The 19,289-nt window shown below is 56.6% G+C and overlaps 2 protein-coding genes across 4 annotated transcripts in view; both read right to left on the bottom strand.

Annotated features, from left to right (window-relative positions):
• PDXK (pyridoxal (pyridoxine, vitamin B6) kinase) overlaps window positions 1–19,289 on the bottom strand; it is a 38,799-nt gene that overhangs the window by 13,124 nt on the left and 6,386 nt on the right. For 2 of the 3 annotated variants that reach the window (XM_011954121.1, XM_011954122.1), the window contains exons 2-3: window positions 9,655–9,709; window positions 1,398–1,502 (exon numbers count right to left, since the gene is read on the bottom strand). In XM_011954121.1, the coding sequence (XP_011809511.1) occupies window positions 1,398–1,502; window positions 9,655–9,709 (160 nt within the window). Of the gene's footprint in view, window positions 1–1,397; window positions 1,503–1,598; window positions 1,711–9,654; window positions 9,710–19,289 lie in introns of those variants that run through there. The other variant, XM_011954123.1, reaches the window with a different exon arrangement.
• Window positions 5,452–5,963, bottom strand: LOC105520402 (uncharacterized protein C21orf124). The gene is given in 2 exon segments (XM_011954124.1): window positions 5,452–5,747; window positions 5,750–5,963. Coding segments are annotated over 2 exon segments (510 nt in total).

Raw genomic sequence — 19,289 nt, 5'->3', positions numbered from 1 at the left:
CAGGTTACCCTCAGAAAACAGGAGACTCACCACAATCAACCACGGCACAAAGAAAGAGAAGCACCAGCAGACCCTGCACAGGGGTGGTGGGGGAGGGAGGCGGGTGCAGGTGAGGTGTCCCCACAGTCCAAAGCTACTGAGGGCAGACCCCAAAGCATCTCCCAACAGAAACGCCGTGCTTCACAGGAACGAACCCATGGGCGAGAGGCGAAGGAGTAATCTTTCCTTTATTTATATTCCTACTTTCAATAATAAGCATATGACACTTTAGTCTTATTTATTTTGAGACAGGGTCTCATTCTGTCCCCCAGTCCAGAATGCAGTGGTTCAATCACAGCTCACTGCAGCCTTGAACTCCCAGGCTCAAGCTCCCACCTCAGCTTCCCGAGTAGCTGGGACTATGCCCAGCTAATTAATTTTTTAAAAAATTTCGGTAGAGACAGGGTCTCATTATGTTGCTTAGGCTGGTTTTGAACTCCTGGCCTCAAGCGAGCTTCCCTCCTAGTCTTCCTGAAGTGCTGGAATTACAGGTGTGAGCCCCTGTGCCTGGCCTTATATATGACCTTTAGACATGTAGAGAGGCCGGGCACTGTGGCTCACACCTGTAATTCTAACACTTTGGGAGGTTAAGTGTTTCCTCTAACCGTTTACAGATGTAGAAACCAGGCTGGGTGCAGTGACTCACGCCTGTAATCCCAACACTTTGGGAGGCCAGGGTGGGTGGGTGGCTTGAGCCCAAGAGTTCAAGACCAGCCTGGGCAACATGGCAAAACCCTGTCTCTACAAAAAAAAAAAAAAAAAAAAAAAAAGTGCTGGGCGTGGTGGTGCATGCCTTTACTCCCAGCTACCTGGGAGGTTGCGGCAGGAAGATCACCTGAGCCCGGGAGGTTGAGGCTGCAGTGAGCTATGACTGTGCCAGTGTACTCCAACCTGGGCCACAGAGTGAGACCCTGTCTCAAAAATAGTAATAATAATAATGATTACAATAATAAACATGTATAGAAATATAATTTTTTGTTTCATCGGAAAGTTGACAAAGGATGCCAGTGTACCAGGTAGCAGCCTGTCACCTAACTGAGTGTCCCACCCACCTGTCCTGCCCCGGTCAGCACTCCCAACACTCTGCCTGCACCCTCCCTTGGGCACCGGAACCCCAGTGTGGCCACAGGAGTGGGGGTGACTTGGCACAGCCAGGACAGTCATTGTCCAGGCAGGCACGGCGTGGCCAGGACCCGCAGGCTATCGGGGGTGTGATGGTGGCTTGGGCACGCCAAGGCCCTCCTTGAAGGAGCAGGGACCTGAGATGGGCCCAGGGTGGGGGTGCTCTGGACCTCCCTGAGCCCACCCTGGCTGGAGCGGGTCTGTAGTCCCCTGCAGCAGCTCGCCGCGGCACCCACCTGTGAGCACGTAGTCATATTTATTCACGTTGTTCAGCTTCAGGCCTTCGTACAACTCCTGCAGCTCATCTGAATTCAGCACTTGGCCCTTCCAGTGGGCATAGCCTAGAGGCAGAGGAAACCATGGGGGCTCAGACACAAGGGGGCCAGCCGTGGGGTCGCGGGCCTCCCTCAACACCCGCCCACTCTCCCTGAGGCTGCCTGGTGGACGGCTCCTCCCCATGGACTGGCACAAGGCCCGCAGGAGATCACCAGGCACAGTGCTTGGCAGGTCCCGACAGCTGTCCAGACCGGACGCCTCAAGCCCCTGTGAGCCCCCTGACCCTACACTGTCAGGGATTGTTACTACGGCCTCAGTGGCCCCACCCTCCCACTGCCAGTTCCTGTGGGAGCCGCGTCCCAGGTGCAGGCGGGGCGTGGGGAGAGACGCACCAGCTCACAGCTGTGTTGCTCCCCCATTGCTGTCCGGAATGCCCCGGCTACTCTCTCCCCACAACACCACAGCCTCTTGTTTCCCAGCGTCTCCTGCATGACCTCCCAGCTATTCAGGCCGGGGTGCTCGGCCACTGGCCACTGTCACCCGCACACCCTGGCAGGTAAGGCTTGTTATGTCCCCACCCCAACAAGCTTATTAAGGTGCAATTAGAGCCGGTCTTAGATCAACTCCTGAGCAAAAGACAAATGTAAATGAGAACGAGGCCTCAGCCCAGGTGTATACAACCTGCCCTTGGCCCGATGGGTAGCCAGGGTGAAGTGTCCACCCCAGGCAGACAGGCATATCAAGGTGTGAGGACAGACGCATCGGCTTCCTGCAGGTGGGACCACCAGCCCCCTGGGAGCCCTTCCTGCACTGTGGGACCCAACCCCAGCTCCAGCTGAAAGCACGCCCGGGGGCAGCCATCCACACAGGGTGGGGTCCACCATGGAGACCCCACATTCGCCACGCCTCACATCGAGGGGCTCCTGGCCTCCTCCCACGTGCATCATCCTCTAACGCATGCCTTTTTCAGCAAATAAGGACAACTCTGACGTACGGATTCCTACAACAGCAAAGTCCAAGTATCACGCACTGGTAGGTCACGGCCGGCTCTGAGCCCACGCGCCACGCCCTGTGGCTAAGACCCCCTGAATTCCCACACCAGAGGACGGCTCCACGGCTCCTGCCCCTCAGGGCCCTCCTGCGTACCAGTCCCTGGCTCCCGCTGGCAGGGACGCCTTTGGCTTTCCCCAGGAGCTGTCGTACGGGAGCATGTGTGGCGCAAAAGTCCTGAGCCTGCCATCAGAAGCAATGCTCCAGGCACAGTGCCGCGTCTGGGGTGTGCATCTGGCGGCGCCTGCCCTGTGCTCTGCCCAGGACACCAGAGTAGACGCACTGAGGGGTGGGTCTGCCAGAGACCAAGCCCCTGATGGACTCTGGGTTACCAGTCACTGCGGGTCAGGAGGGGCAGGGGGTACCCACCGTGGGCAAGGTCAGTGCCTCACACAGCAGCCTGCCACTCCGGTACAGGCGGGGCAGGGGGTACCCACCGTGGGCAAGGTCAGTGCCTCACACAGCAGCCTGCCACTCCGGTACAGGCGGGGCAGGGGGTATCCACCGTGGGCAAGGTCAGTGCCTCACACAGCAGCCTGCCACTCCGGTACAGGCGGGGCAGGGGGTAACCACCGTGGGCAAGGTCAGTGCCTCACACAGCAGCCTGCCACTCCGGTACAGGCGGGGCAGGGGGTACCCACCGTGGGCAAGGTCAGTGCCTCACACAGCAGCCTGCCACTCCGGTACAGGCGGGGCAGGGGGTACCCACCGTGGGCAAGGTCAGTGCCTCACACAGCAGCCTGCCACTCCGGTACAGGCGGGGCAGGGGGTATCCACCGTGGGCAAGGTCAGTGCCTCACACAGCAGCCGCCCCTCCGGTACAGGGTGTGTCCTGGGGAGGCTTCTGCCAGGCCGGGACGGGGTATGGGATGAGGGGTAGGAAGAGGGAGGCAAGCAATGGTCTCTCCTGGTCCTTTCTGCCCTCGGATTCTGAGTATCTTTCCAAGCAGGATGGGACTCACCACTGCTGGGGAGGTGACATGGCCTGGCTGTGTCCCCACCCGCATCTCATCTTGAATTGTAGTTCCCGTAATCCCCATATGTTGTGGGAGGGACCTGGCAGGAGGTCATTCAATCATGGGGGCGGTTCCCCCATCCCGTTCTTGTGATAGGGACTGAATTCTCACAAAAGCTGATGGTTTTAAGGGGCTTTTAACACCCTGGGCCCCTCACTCTGCACTTCTCCTTTCTGCCGCCATGTGAAGAAGGACATGTTTGCTTCCACTTCTGCCATGACTGTAAGTTTCCCGAGGCCTCCCCAGCCCTGCTGAACTGTGAGTCCATTAAACCTTTTTCCTTTATAAATGATCCCGTCTCAGGTACACCTTTATTAGTGTTGGGGACCAGCCTCAACACCACCCATAGGGTACCCAAAGTCTGGTGGTGACAAAGGAATGAGAAGAGACAGGTTAAGAGTTCATAAAGGTGGGGCTGGACACAGTGGCTCATGCCTGTAATCCCAGCACTTTGGGAGGCCGAGGCGGCCAGATCATGAGGTCAAGAGATTGAGACCATCCTGGCTAACACGGTGAAACCCTGTCTCTACTAAAAATACAAAAAATTAGCCAGGCGAGGTGGCGGGCGCCTGTAGTCCCAGCTACTCGGGAGGCTGAGGCAGGAGAATGGCATGAACCTGGTGGGTGGAGCTTGCAGTGAGCGGAGATCATGCCACTGCACTCCAGCCTGGGAAACAGAGCGAGACTCTGTCTCAAAAAAAAAAAAAAAAGAAAGAAAGGAAGAGTTCATAAAGGTGGGAGTCCGGGGGCCAGCTGCAAAATGGAGGCTGTGAAAGGCACCGAGCTCTGGTGTCCACACTATTTATTGAGTACAATCACTTAGATCTAAGAAGCAGATGTTCAGGGCGAAACGGTGAAAGGGAGGCAGTACTTCACAGGCGTAATCTATACCAATAGCGGTTTAAAGGAATCTCCTTTGTGTTCAAACAGCGTATCTTTAACTTATCAGAGAGTAGCTAGTGGGAGCGGCTTAACCAGGAGCCTGCACGTCTGTCCACATTCCAACGCTTTCTCCTTGAACACCGTGTTTACAGATAAGAGAGCAAGTCTCGCTCTGAGCATGGGAACGTGATGGCAACTAGGAGGCTTTCCTCCTCAGAGGCCTCTTGTGGCTTTCCACAACTTACTGTCCCATTTTTTTATGGCCAGTTTATACAGGTATCCCACAAGCCCTTTTCCCAACAATTAGCAGTGTGAGAATGGACTAATACAGGGTGGCATCGGGAAGGACTGCAACCAGGCGGCTCCAATTCTCCTGCTGTCCTGGGCACTGGGTCCAAAGTCAAGGCGTCTCCAAGGCTGGTTCCTGAGGCCTCTCCCCAGGGCTTGCAGACAGCGTCAACTCCCTGTGTCCTCATGGCTCTGTCCCTCTGCGTGTGTCTGTGTCCTCGTCTTCTTACAAGACACCAATCAGCTTGGATCAGGGCCCACCCAGAGCCCTGATGGCCTCTTGTAACCTGATGACCTCTGTAGGGGCTCCATCTCCAAATCCAGTCCCACTCTGAGGTGCTGGGGTTAAGGCTGCAACATGATAATTTGGGGGGATGTAATTCAGCCATAACAGCCGTGAGGAAGGGGAGACGTCCAGCACTTGGCCGGGTCTCAGACACAGGCCCCAGGCTCCCCTGAGGCCCAGCTTCCTCTCGAAACAGGGGGCATGGTCTCACACCTCTCGGTGGCCTCCTGCCCACTGTGGGAGGTGGGATGAGCCCAGAGCCCACAAGAACCTTCTCAAACAGGGGAGGGCACTTGGATCTTGTGTAGAACTCATTCCATTTACAGATGAAAAATCAGAGGCCAAACAAGCGGCAACTTGGGCAGCCCAAGGAACCTGGAGCTCCTGTCCGACTCCAGCCGGCCAGGGAGTCCGGGCCGTGCCTGGCCCCTCGCTGGTGTCCGTCGGCAGGTTCCTGGCCCTGGCCTTCTCCAGTCCTGCAGCTCCTTGTGTTCACACCAGCTGCCCCTTCCCTGCAGCAGGGACCACCAACCCCAGCAGCAGGTCACCTGTCCCACCCGCTCCGGCTCCACACTCCAAAAGCCAGGACAGTGCGACCCGTCCACCCGCTGACCTCCAGCTCTGCAGGCTCCTTCCCAATGCCCTCAGGCCAGGAAGCTCAGACAGGAAGCTCCAGGAAATCCTCTCAAAGGGGCCATTGGGCATGCTGGCCTCAAGGCAGAGGCTCTGCCAAGCCTGGCTGCCCTGGGCGTGGGAGGCACAGCTCAGAGTGTGGAAAAATGAATGGGGGCGTGGTGTGGCCTCAAGGAACATGGGCCCAGTCGGGGGAAGGTGCCGAAGTGCGAGCAGCAGCCCCGAGGTCGCGAGGCCTGCACCAGGTGGGCTCCGCAGGCACTTGGGGGCTCGGCTTTCCCGCCCCCCAGCCTGATGGGCGTCAGGGAACCAACGACGCAGCTTATGTGGAACACTCATGTCCCCGCTGGGAGTCTGGCTTTGTGGTCCATCCCAGGCAGAAGCTGCCCACGTGACCACCCCAGTAACAACCCTGGGTAGGAGGTGGGCGTGGTGGCGCACACCTGTAGTCTCAGCCACTCGGGAGGTGGAGGCAAAAGATGGCTTCAGCCCAGGAGGTCAAGGCTGTGGTGAGCAGGTCACACCACTGCACGTCAGCCTGGATGACAGAGACCTTGTCTCTACAAAAGAAAAAAGAGAAGACTGGGCGCGGAGTCTCACGCCTGTAATCCTAGCACTTTGGGAGGCTGAGGGGGCAGGATTGCTTGAGCCCGAGGAGTGCAAGACCATCCTGGGCAACATAGTGAGACTCTGTCTCTATGACAAATAGGAAAATTAGCTGGGTGTGGTGGTGCACACCTGGAGACCCAGCCACTTAAGAGGGTGAGGTGGGAGGATCTCTTGAGCTCAGGAAGTCAAGGCTGCAGTGAGCCACGATCACACGACTGCACTCCAGCCTGGACGACACAGCAAAAAAAAAAAAAAGGCTGGGCGCGGTGGCGCAAGCCTGTAATCCCAGCACTTTGGGAGGCCGAAACGGGCGGATCACGAGGTCAGGAGATCGAGACCATCCTGGCTAACACAGTGAAACCCTGTCTCTACTAAAAAAAAATACAAAAAAACTAGCCGGGCGAACTGGCGGGCACCTGTGGTCCCAGCTACTCCGGAGGCTGAGGCAGGAGAATGGCGTAAACCTGGGAGGCGGAGCTTGCAGTGAGCTGAGATCCGGCCACTGCACTCCAGCCTGGGCGACAGAGCGAGACTCCGTCTCAAAAAAAAAAAAAAAAAAAACAGAAAAAGGAAAAAGAAAACCGTGGGCAGAGTCGCGAATGAGCTCCGTGGCAGCATCACCCTAGCTCCCTGCCAAATGAAGTGCAGCCTGTGACCCCACCTCCAACGCCTAGGTGCGCACTGGAGAACTGAAAACGTGTCTCCCCCCAAAATGTCTAGACAAACGTTCATGGCAGCAAGACGTGCAACAGCCACAAAGTGGAAACAGCCCCAGTGTCCGCAGGGCTGCTTGTGGCTGAGCTCACGTGGCCGGTCACACAGGGCATGAGCTGCGTCCTGGGCACGCACGATGGGCCACGTGGCAGGAGGAACAGGACAACGTGGCTCCCCAGACAGGCCGGGGAGCGCAGCCCTGGAGCCAGGGTGGCTGGAGCAGAACAGTCCCTATAATGCATGGGGCCCGTGGCGCGAGCAGAAGTCTTTCTTTGTGCATGATCAGGCCTAGTAAAATGCTTCCCGGAGGTGAGTTTGCTGAAATATAAGCACCGCTAGCCATTAGACAGAGGGTGGGGGGAACAAAAAGGAAAAACAACAACAAAAAAACTGAAAAACCAAAGAGCGCCTCCAGCTCCGTCGAGGTCTGTGGAATAGACAATGTCATCGTGAGCACTGTACTCACAGTGGGTGGCACAGGAGCCCAGAGGGGCTGGGGGGCTGCGTGGAGGAGGCCAAGTCCCCTGTCCCGACCACCAGCTCCCATGGCACCCAGGGCAGGTGCACGACGCACCTGCCTCACTCCCCAGCAGCGCAGCGTGGCAGGGGCGAGGGAAGGGGAGCAGGCAGAAGGGTCCCAGTGCAGGGGAGAGTGACGCCCGCCCTCACTCCCTAGGGAGTTGCCCCTGAGCCAGAGAGACGGCGTTAGGGAAGCTACGCGGGGGCCTCCTGATCAGGCCGCACAGACAGCTGACCCCAAGAGTGTGGGTACAGGGTGCTGGGAGCCAGCCCACAGCCACAGATGGAGCTGGCTAAGGGGTCCTAAACCAGCAGGCCCCCCATGGTATCTGGAGGAGGCTGGAGCGGCGGCTCCCAGGAACCACAGGCCGGACCCTGTGGGAAGGGACGTCCCCAGGCCGTTCATCTGGTTCTGCAACTGCGGAGGCTCCCAAGCGCCCGGGGTCCTGTCCTCATCCCAGCCCTCCGAGGGCAGGCCAGAGACCCCTTGTGTGTCTCGGGAACCTCGGGTCAGCCAAACCACCTCCCACTGAGAAGCTTCCACCAAGCCTGGAAGGCATCACCAAAGCCCAGGGCGCTCCCTGCATCCTGGAGTCCACGCAAGGGCAGCCGGGTCTGTGAGGATGTTGAACCAGCACTTGCGGAGCACAGTACGGTCCCCAGAAACACACCCAACACCCTGCTTTAGCGTCCAAGCCAGTCAGCTCACTCGCTGAAAAACAAATCCTAAAGCAGGGCAGCGAGAGCAGCCAGGAGGAACATGTGGGTTCAGGCAGGCTCCTGGAGGGCCTGAGTCTTCGGGGACATCTCCAAATCTCACAGCACCCAGTGTGCCCAGCAAGCAAAGGCAGGAAAGGGTTCCAGCGAGAGCTGGAGCCTGTCCATCTGCACTGCTGAGAGCTGGAATCTGTCTGTCTGCACCGCCAAGAGCTGGAGTCTGTCCGTCTGCACTGGCCGAGCAACCCTTTCCTCTCACTTAGCATGTGTTATGCCCGCCTCAAGAGAAACCACAGCACTTCTTCCTGCTCCCAAAGGTAGGGGCCAGGCCCTCCCACATATCCCATTGATGCTGTGCCAGGCTGTTTCTGGGACGTTCTGTGCTCCCAAGGTTCCGCCTGGGTTCAGAGAAATTTCAGGGGAAGCGAGGTGGGGTTTCAAAGAACAGAACAGCTTTGTTCTCCTGCCGACGAAGCCGTATAGAGACCACAGAGAGGAGGGAGGACTCCATGCACCTCCACCTCCAGGCCATGGGGCTGGGGGCGTGGAAAGCATGGCCTGTGAGGGGCTTCTGAGGCCGGCCACCCTCAGTCCCCTGAGCCAGCAAACTCCTCAGCGTCCCAGCGCGTGGAGACAGATGCACACACGGGCCCCACAGCACGGCTGTTAACAGACAAAACCCAGAACCACCTACACGTCCCCCAGCACAACCACCCCATGGGGCACCCTCCTCAGCTCCAGGAGGCAGGAACAGGCACCGCGCAGGCAGGCCCACAGCAGGAGTCACATGGCTGTGCTCTGAGCCAGGCCTTGGTCCAAGCACTTTATGCAATTTACCTCATCAACTCTGGCAACCTCACGGCAGCTGTTAGGATTGCCCTCCTGTTTTACAGAGAAGAAAACTGAAGGACTGAGAGGTTCTGCCACCGGCACTGGGTCACACGGCCCCAAAGCACCCAAGCTGAGTAACATCCCCACTCAGAGGTGAGACCACCCAGGCCTACGCCCTGATGTGCTGTGCAGGCTGCTGTGCAGACGCCCGGGACTCCAGGTCCCTGTCCACATGAAAGCCCCATGCCTCACACCCACGCTCCGGCCCGTGCCTCACACCCACGCTCCGGCCCGAGCCTCACACCCACGCTCCGGCCCGAGCCTCACACCCACGCTCCGCCCCGTGCCTCACTCCGACCCTCCCCCCCGTGCCTCACACCCACGCTCCGCCCCGTGCCTCACACCCACGCTCCGCCCCGAGCCTCACACCCATGCTCCGCCCCGTGCCTCTCTCCCACGTTCCGGCTGGAGCCTCACTCCGACGCTCCGCCCCGTGCCTCACTCCCACGCTCCGCCCCGTGCCTCACTCCGACACTCCGCCCCGAGCCTCACACCCACGCTCCGCCCCGTGCCTCACACCCCACGCTCCGCCCCGTGCCTCACACCCACGCTCCGCCCCGTGCCTCACACCCACACTCTGCTCTGTGCCGGCTGCTGGAGCCAACACCTTACCTGTGTGGTTTGAAAACTGGACAGAGTTCACCGCGTCGACCTCAAATCCCAAAACCTGCAAGACAGAGAAGGAACAGGTACGCATAAGAGAGCCAGGTCTGGGGTTCCATGAACCCTAGCAGGCGCTGACTCAGAAGAGGGGAGTAAATGAGCCCCGGCCGGCATGGGACCCCCAGGTGCAGGCCGGAGGGCCGACGTGTCAGAGCAGGCGGCTCTCCCCGAGTCACACGTGACATTTGCACATGCGGGGCCTCGCATGTCTGGAGCTGCGTTTCCCTCTCTGGGGAGCAACCAGCCCGCGAGGGCATCGCCCGGCCCACAGCACCTCCATGGAGAAGCACTTCATGCATCATTCCAGAAATCGCACCCAACAAAAGCACTCAATAAGACTCATAAACTGAACAATAAAACGAAGACAATACCCGTCTGTCCAGACACTGAACAGAGGCTGCGAGGCTGTCTCTGCTGCGAAAATGTGGGCATCTACCCCACCCCTTGGAAGAAGCCAGGCCAAGGGCCCCGTGGGCAGCACACATGGCTGAAAAGCCTGAGTGAGAGACAGGGGGTGGGTGCGTGAGGACGGAGAGGGAGGGAAAGGGTGAGGGGTCCAGACAGATGGAGAGGGAGGACAGAACCCACAGAGCGGTGGCCTCCTTCCCGTATCTCCAGGGGCCAAGCCCGCCCTCCACTAGTTTGGGGGCCATCCCCACCCTCTCCCGTGCACCAGCAATGCCCCAAACCCTCTCTTCCTGCTGCATCTGGACAGCCAACCACCCTTGAGTTCCACCTTCATGTTCAAAGCCAGGCAGTGCCACCTCTGGTGTCAGCACTAGGAGAGCGGCTGTTTCCAGGGAGGGGATGGGGGGTGGTGGGGAGGGGCTTCTGGGCCTTCTCAAATTTGTTTCTTCACTGGGTGGGGTTTGCTTTGTGATAATGAGTTGAGCTATCTGCTTAGGATTTGTATTCACCAAGGTCTTTCTCTGAAGTCAGCATTATCACTAAACTAAGGAAACACGTTAACAGTCTTAGTAATCTAAAAAGTTAAAATTAGCACTTTGCAGCCAGGCGCAGTGGCTCATGCCTGTAATCCCAGCACTTCAGGAGGCCGAGGTAGGAGTACAGCTTGAGGTCAGGAGTTCAAGACCAGCCTGGGCAACATGGCAAAAACCCTGTCTCTAAAAAAAATACAGAAATTAGCCAGGCGTGGTGGCACACACCTGTAGTCCCAGCTACTTGGGAGGCTGAGGTGGGAGGATCACTGAGCCCAGGAGATGGAGGCTGCAGTGAGCCGTGATGGCACCACTGCACTCTAGCCTGGGTAACAGAGTGAGACCCTATCTCAAAAAACATAAAAATAAAAACAAAAAATAAAATTGGCACTTTGCAAATGCACTAGCCCGAATCCACAGCCTCTATATACAGATGGCTTGCAGTATTTCCAGTCCTTTAAAATTCTAACCGACTGTGAAGAAACAGATACTAAGCCACGATGACACAAATCCTGAAAATCCTGCCAAAATATTCTGCTCCACTGCTTCTGGGTGTGTAGATAATTAATCCTTTGGGGCTGGCAAACGTATTCGAGAATGAAGTCGCTATTTTCTGCTTTTAAATGAGAGCACGAGCGAGCTGAGCCTCTGGGCTGGCATCTCCACTTCACACACCCCATCAAAATCAGCCTATTCATCAGCATTGCACGCGGGTCTGGATGCTTCCAGAGTCTACCCATCCAACTTCATGTGCAAGACAAAGCCAGACTCAGAAGATGACAATGCATGGGGGTGTGGGGTGCTGAGGTCCAGGACAGGAGCCTGGGACCCCGGAGAAAGGGGTCTTCCGCTGTTACACTCGTCCTTCAGCGGGAACCCATCCCTCTGTGCCGGACCGTGCCTCTGGAATTGGCATCTCTGTACAGCAGTGGCTCCCTCCCAGGCACTGCCAGGAGGTACCACGAGTGTGAAACTGAAGCCTGCGAAGAGAATGGGCTTCTGCCAGCAGCACTCTTCTTCCCCGGGGGCTCTTCTCCCCGCAGGGGCAGCGGGAGTGACCGTCCCTTCCCATAGCAGCAGCAGAATCCGCTTTGGGGCTTTCCCACTGCCAGCAGAATTCCTCATCACATGCCCCCACAGGCCGCCAGCACCCGCCAGCTGGCAGATACCCGCCTTCCCAGCTCCAAGTTCTAAAGAGCCCAGCAATTCTCTCTTATCCCAGGGTCAGCTGCGTGGAGCCGATGCTGGCAGCGTCTCCTCCACAACACCTGTGTTCCCTTTTTGCCTTCTCTGTTTTCTCAATACCTGGCTGAACAACGGCCTCTACAACTGTTGCTCTGGTTTCTGTTTCTGGACTGGACCCTGCCTGATACACCTCATCTTTCCCCACCCCCCAGGGAGCCAAGGACAGACTGGTTCTTGGCCCAAGGTTCAGCACAGCAGGCAGCTGGGCTCTCCACAACGCTCCCCTCCCACCCGGAGCGTGGGCTCCAGTTCTGTCTCCTCCACAGACATCACAGGAAACGCCTTCAACAGGGACAGGCCGGTGCCCTGTGAGCAGCCCTGCTGACTGATGGGACCAGCTTGGGATCCCCGTTAGGGACAGCATCGCTGGTCTGTGTATGTGGTCACCTTATTTTACAGTAAACCCTGTCCCTACAATGGCCTATGGGGCTCTTCGGTGGCAGAATTCTAAGAATGACCTTCAGGGGCCCCACTCACCCTCAGGCAACCCCCTGAGTGTGGGTGAAACCTGTCAGTGTAATGAGATCTCTCTTCCATGAGGATCTTCTTATCCAGGAGAGTGTAAGTGAATGACATGAGCCCTTCAAAAGCAGAGTTTTCTCAGGCTGATGGGCAGAAGGAAAGATCAGAGATTGGAAGTTAAAGAAGGACTCAACGACTGTTGCTGGCTTTGAAGATGGATTGGGTCACGTGATTGCCAGAGACAATAGTGTAGGACAGCTTTACATATAGTCATTATTAAAAACAGTCATGTGGCCAGGCACAGTGGCTCACACCTGTGATTGCAGCATTTTGAGAGGCTGAGGCTAGAGGATTGATCACTTAAGGCCAGGAGTTCAAGACCAGCCTGAGCAACATGGCATGATTCCATCTCTATTAAAAAAAAAAAATTGAGTCATAAAACTTACAATTATGTAAATTATATTATTATTATTTTTTGAGACAGGGTCTTGCTCTGTCACCCAGGCTGGAGTGCAGTGGCGCAATCATAGCTCATTACAGCCTTGAATTCCTGGGATCAAGGGGTCCACCCTCTTCAGCCTCCTGAGTAGCTAGGACTACAGGTGCGTGTTGCCACACCTGGCTCATTTTTATATTTTTTTGTTGAGACAGAGTCTCACTATGTTGCCCAGGCTGGTCCTGAACTCCTAAGCTCAATTAATTATCCTCCCTTGGCTTCCCAAAGTGCTGGGACTACAGGTACCAGCCACTGCACTCAGACTACATAAATTATATTAAAAGCAAACTTAATAAATATTCTAGCCTCACTACTTCCTAGTTTATTAGCAATTTACCCTATCTGTTGTCTACTGAGCTCTTTGTGTCTACTGAGTCTAGAGGGAGGAACACGACATGATGGAGGCTGCCGCGCAGCTCTCTCCTAAGCAGGCTGATAGTTTACCTTCAGCCATAGTGGCAGTATTCACACCACGGAGTTTGGCAGTACATACTCTAAATCAGACACGAGGGCTGGGCACGGTGGTCCACGCCTGTAATCCCAGCAGAACATACTCTAAATCAGACATGAGGGCTGGCCCACACCTGTAATCCCAGCAGAACATACTCTAAATCAGACATGAGGGCCGGGCACGGTGGCCCACACCTGTAATCCCAGCAGAACATACTCTAAATCAGACATGAGGGCTGGGCATGGTGACTCACACCTGTAATCCCAGCAGAACATACTCTAAATCAGACATGAGGGCTGGGCACGGTGGCCCACACCTGTAATCCCAGCAGAACATACTCTACATCAGGTATGAGGGCCGGGCACAGTGGCCCACACCTGTAATCCCAGCAGAACATACTCTACATCAGATATGAGGGCTGGATACGGTGGCTCATGCTTGTAATCCCAGCAGAACATACTCTAAATCAGACATGAGGGCTGGGCACGGTGGCTCATGCCTGTAATCCCAGCAGAACATACTCTACATCAGGTATGAGGGCCGGGCACGGTGGCTCACACCTGTAATCCCAGCAGAACATACTCTAAATCAGACATGAGGGCTGGGCATGGTGGCTCACGCCTGTAATCCCAGCAGAACATACTCTAAATAGACATGAGGGCCGGGCACGGTGGCTCACACCTGTAATCCTAGCAGAACATACTCTAAATCAGGTATGAGGGCCGGGTGTGGTGGCTCACACCTGTAATCCCAGCAGTTTGGGAGGCCGAGGTGTGTGGATCACCTGAGGTCAGGAGTTCGAGACCAGCCTGGCCAACATGGCAAAACCCCGTCTCTACCACAAATACAAAAATTAGCCGGGCGTGGTGGTGCATGCCTGTAATCCCAGCTACTCAGGAGGCTGAGGCAAGAGAATCGCTTGAACCTGGGAGGCGGAGGTTACAGTGAGCTGAGATCACACCACTGCACTCCGGCCTGGGTGACAGAGAGAGACTCCATCTCAAAAAAAATTCAAATCAAATCAAATCACTCAGTTAGGTATGAGCAAGACTCTCTGATGTCCATACCTGCTGTGAGGGTCCACTGAGGCCTGTGGACTACTGCGTCATCCCCCTTCCTGGGATGGTCTTATCAGACCACCGTGCTACTGTTTTTGTTTTCGTTTTGTTGTTTTTTTTTTTTTAGACAAGATCTCACTCTGCTGCCCAGGCTGGAATCCAGTGGCACAATCTCAGCTTGCTGCAACCTCTGCCTCCTGAGTTCAAGAGATTCTCCTGCCTCCCGAGTAGCTGGGACTACAGGCATGTTTCACCACGCCTGGCTAATTTATTTGTTATTTTTTGTAGAGATGGGGTCTGACTATACTGCCCTGGCTGGTCTTGAACTCCTGGGCTCAAGCGATCCTCCCACCTCAGTCTCCCAAAGTGCTGCGATTACAAGGCGTGAGCCATCATGCCTGGCCTGTGCTACGGTTCTGCTCCGAGCTCCCCTCAATGTGCATTCCCCAGCCCCACCTCCAGACGTACTCCTCTAAACCCAGCCCTTGAGGGTCTGCTGTGTCCACAGGATGAAGCCCAGACCCACTCCCACAGCTGATGCCCCTGGGTGCTGGGTCGCCCACCACCCTGTGAACTCCTCACTAAGCTGCAGAGCCCTGGGCACCTTCTGAGCCCCCGAAAGCTCTGAAACTCCTGTGCCTGGCCAACTCCCCTCTCTCCACTCAGACCGTTCTTCTTTCAGCCTCCAAGACCCTGCTGCAACTGTGCCTATGTAGCCTCCGCGACAGCACACGAAGAACGAGGGTTCTTCAGGATTGGGGCTCCCTGCCAGCCCTGGTCAAAGTCCCTGGTCTCTGGCAAACCCACTGGTGCCACAGAACAGCCTGGGTGTCTCCGCGGAAAAGTTTCAAGGACAAGCTTCTTTCTGCTCAGCCTCTGCTGCAAGGCATAAGTCCGCTCCAGCTGCCTGGGAAGGACCAGCGGGCTAAAAGGCCACTAAGTAAAGGGAACAAGTGCCAAGCACACAGGGGAGCCAGGGTGGGAAAAGCCGAGGGGCCTGCAGCCAGGGGGCAGGAAGAGGGGGGCTGGGCTTTGCACCCTCATCCGTGGGACACATTGGGGCTCCCCCACCTGCTGGAGTGCGCCCCGTCTCCTGCCGAGAGAGAAAGCCTGTCAGATGATTACACTCTGCCCTGGGGGGTCAAAATAATCCCAGCAGAGTCTAGGCCAGTGGGATGGCTTGGAAAGGGCTCCAACATCCTCATGGGAACTTCCTGCGGTTGGAGGGTTGCGGGGCCACAGCGGCAATCACTGGGGCGGGGGAAGGGCTTTCAACCTCATTAGTCATCTGGTCCAACCACAAGAGCAGCCGCGGCGGCAGAACCACTGCCGAGGAGGAGCTCTCGGACTCCCTTCTCCCTGCCGCCCACAACACGAGCTCATCCTCTGCCAGGCGCAGTCCCCAGTCCTCCTCCCTCGGCCCGGCCGGTCCTGTGAGGAACCCTCGTCCTGCCCACGTGCGGTGCGGGAGTGGCTGCGTCGGGCTCCTCCCAGGGCCCACGTGCGCGCCGTAGCGGCAGCAGCCCACCCTGTGCACAGTAAGGCAGACAGCGAGACACAGGGAGACACTACGTGAGCGCAGCGGCTCAGCTGATCCTCCTCCTTCCGGGAGGCAGAGTGACTCAGAACGGCAGGAGTGGGGGAAGCTCTGGAACATTCCAGCGCAGCTCCTCCACCCCAGCCTGGCCACCCTAGTTCCAGGCGTTCGGGGGAGAGCCGGGTGAGCGCTGCGCAGAAGCAGAACCCTCCCTGTAGCTTATTTTGCAGAGACCTCTGACCACTTTAGGACATCAGAATGAGGACAGAGGCTGGGAGAGATCACATGACTGCTTCACCCTGATCAACCTGGGGCCCGAGCACCCTGTGTCCCTCCCACTGTCTGTCACTGGTCAGCCCTACAATCCAGGTCAACCATGTCCTTTGTCCTACAAACCCCAAGGGGAATTTCTGGTAGAAACGGCCCTGAGCCCCCGCAGAGCAGTCTCCCCTCATCCCTCACCCACCCGTGACTCAGTCTTCACAGCTCCAGGGCCCATCGCCTGGGCCCCCAGAGCACACAGACACCCAGCCCCCTACTTCCAGGTTCACAGTGCCGCACAGGGACCGTGCACTGGCTGGTCAGGGGCTGCCGGGTGCTGGGCTCACTGCAAAGTGCTAAGGGAAGGCAGAGGTCATGGCTGGGCTCAGAAGTGCCCAGATGGCCAGACAGCTGGGAGCTGAGTCCAGGGACTGCCAAAGCAACATTCCTGACCCAATATGGGCTCCCTGGTGTGACCTCAGGCCTCGTCCACCCCCACAGCGTGCCGCAAAAATGCCACCTTATTCTAGCTCCAAAGTTGGCTCCACAGGGCCTCACACCCGCTGCACCCTCCTCCTAGAGGCCGTTCCTCTCTGTCCCCTGGCCAGCAGAGCTCCACCTAGTGCTGGCTCCCTTCCGCCCCTTGGAACTCCCACGCACAGCAACTGGCCCTTGGGGTTAGCCAAACCTGTGTGCACCGCAGTTTCCTCATTCAGCTGTCCTAAGGCGACCACATTCCCAGCGGCTTGGCAACTGTCACAGGTAAGGAGATGGGACAAGAGGCTGAGCAGGGCTACCCACCTGCTTCAGGAATGGGGAAAGCTGCCAGAGAAGTGGCCAAGGACAGGGACAGGGACTGGCAGGCTTGTCTTGGCCACAGAACCCTTTAAAACAGAGGCCCCATGCAAAGCCGGGGAATAGATGGGCACAGGGCGGCTGCTCTGTGGGCAGGAAGGGAGGCGCTGCCGGCCCCTCCTCGGCCGATCGCACGGTTTTTTGTTCAGCCCATCTCTGACAATTCCTTTCTTCCTTTCTCCTTGAGAAGTTCCCTCTGTTCTTATTCCTCGGCGCCACTCACTCTATGAACTGGGCACGCATGATTCCATTTCAAAAGCTCTGTGTGGGTGTGCACCCACAGACACCAAGGCCAAGAAGCCACAAAGCCAGTCAGCAGCCCCCGAGTCCCTGCAGCTGCCCGCTCTGCAGATCCGCCCCTCCCTTTCCAGAGAATGCCAGTCACGCCAAGCCCCCTAAGAAGGGGGAAGTCACTCACAAGAAAGACGGGGGGCTGGCCAACACTGGGGCCTGCAGAGCAACACACCACACACACACACGTGCACACATGCTTCTCATGACACACACATGCATGCCCAGACGTGCATACATGCCCCATACACATATGCATCCCACATGCACACATACCATGTACACACATGCACACCATGTACACACACACCATGTATACACCATGTGCACACACGGACACCCACACACACACCATGTGCACACACGCACACCATGTACACACAAGCATACCCACATACACACCATGTACACACACGCACACCCGCATACACACCATGTACACACACGCACACCCACATACACACCATGTACACACACGCACACCCACATACACGCCGTGTACACACACGCACACCATGTACACACACGCACACCCACACACACACCATGTACACACAAGCACACCCACATACATATACCATGTACACACATGCACACCATGTACACACAAGCACACCCACATACACACACCATGTACACACACATACCATGTACACACAAGCACACCCACATACACACACCATGTACACACACATACCATGTACACACAAGCACACCCACACACCATGTACACACACAAGCACACCCACATACACACACACCATGTACACACACACACACCATGTACACACATGCACACCCACATACATACACCATGTACACACACCATGTACACACGCACACACCATGTACACACATGCACACCCACATACACATACATATGCACTGATGTGGGCTACAGCCAGAGGCAAGAGGGTAAAATAGATCAGAAAATGGGACCAATAGGCTGGGCGCGGTGGCTCATGCCTGTAATCCCAACACTTTGGGAGACCGAGGAGAGTGGATCGCCTGAGGTCAGGAGTTCAAGACCAGCCTGGCCAACATGGTGAAACCCTGTGTCTACCAATATACAAAAATTAGCTGGGCACGGTGGCTCACACCTGTAATCCCAGCATTTTGGGAGGCTGAGGCGGCCGGATCACAAGGTCAGGAGATCAAGACCATCCTGGCTAACACGGTGAAACCCCGTCTCTACTAAAAATACAAAAAAATTAGCTGGGCATGGTGGCGGGCACCTGTAGTCCCAGCTACTTGGGAGGCTGAGGCAGGAGAATGGCGTGAACCCGGGGGGCGGAGCTTGCAGTGAGCCGAGATCATGCCACTGCACTCCAGCCTGGGTGACAGAGTGAGACTCAGTCTCAAAAAAAAAGAGGAGAAAAGGAAAACGGGACCGATAAGTTCCTGTTTTTCTCCATGACAGCCAAACAGGAATAACAGAAACCTCAGTCCCAAACTAAGAGAGTCAGAAAAGCAAGAAACTAGCCCAAATTTTGTTCCTTTTTGGAGAAAGAGTAAAGAAAAAGAAGAAATACCAGAAAAAACACCTGTTTCCTGGATTGGGACACATTCTGGCTCAGACCCAGGGATTGGCAGAGGCCAGAGAGAGAGAGAGAGAGAATCTCAACTAGACGGGAGGAAAGCCAGATGTCCAGCGTGGCCGGGAGAGCACGCGGGAACGTTCCAAGGACGCTCAGAAACATCTCCAACCTACAGCATCAGCATCACCTCTAGGGAAGTTAGTGAGGGCCACTCGAGGCAGGAAGGAGGCACACTTCAGCGCTGGCTCTATTTTTTCCTTTTCTTTTCTTTTTGAGGCTTAGTCTTGCTCTGTCGCCTGGGCTGGAGTGCAGTGGTGCAATCTCGGCTCACTGCATCCTCCACTTCCTGGGTTTAAGCATTTCTCCTTCCTCACCGCCCCCCACCCCTGAGTAGCTGGGATTACAGTAGTGCGCCACCACACCCAGGTATTTTTTGTATTTTTAGTAGAAAA

This window comes from Colobus angolensis, unplaced genomic scaffold, assembly GCF_000951035.1.
Source record: "Colobus angolensis palliatus isolate OR3802 unplaced genomic scaffold, Cang.pa_1.0 Scaffold38, whole genome shotgun sequence".
Lineage (NCBI taxonomy): Eukaryota > Metazoa > Chordata > Mammalia > Primates > Cercopithecidae > Colobus > Colobus angolensis.
The sequence above is the reverse complement of the archived record's forward strand: the minus strand, read 5'-3'. Positions and strand labels throughout refer to the sequence as shown.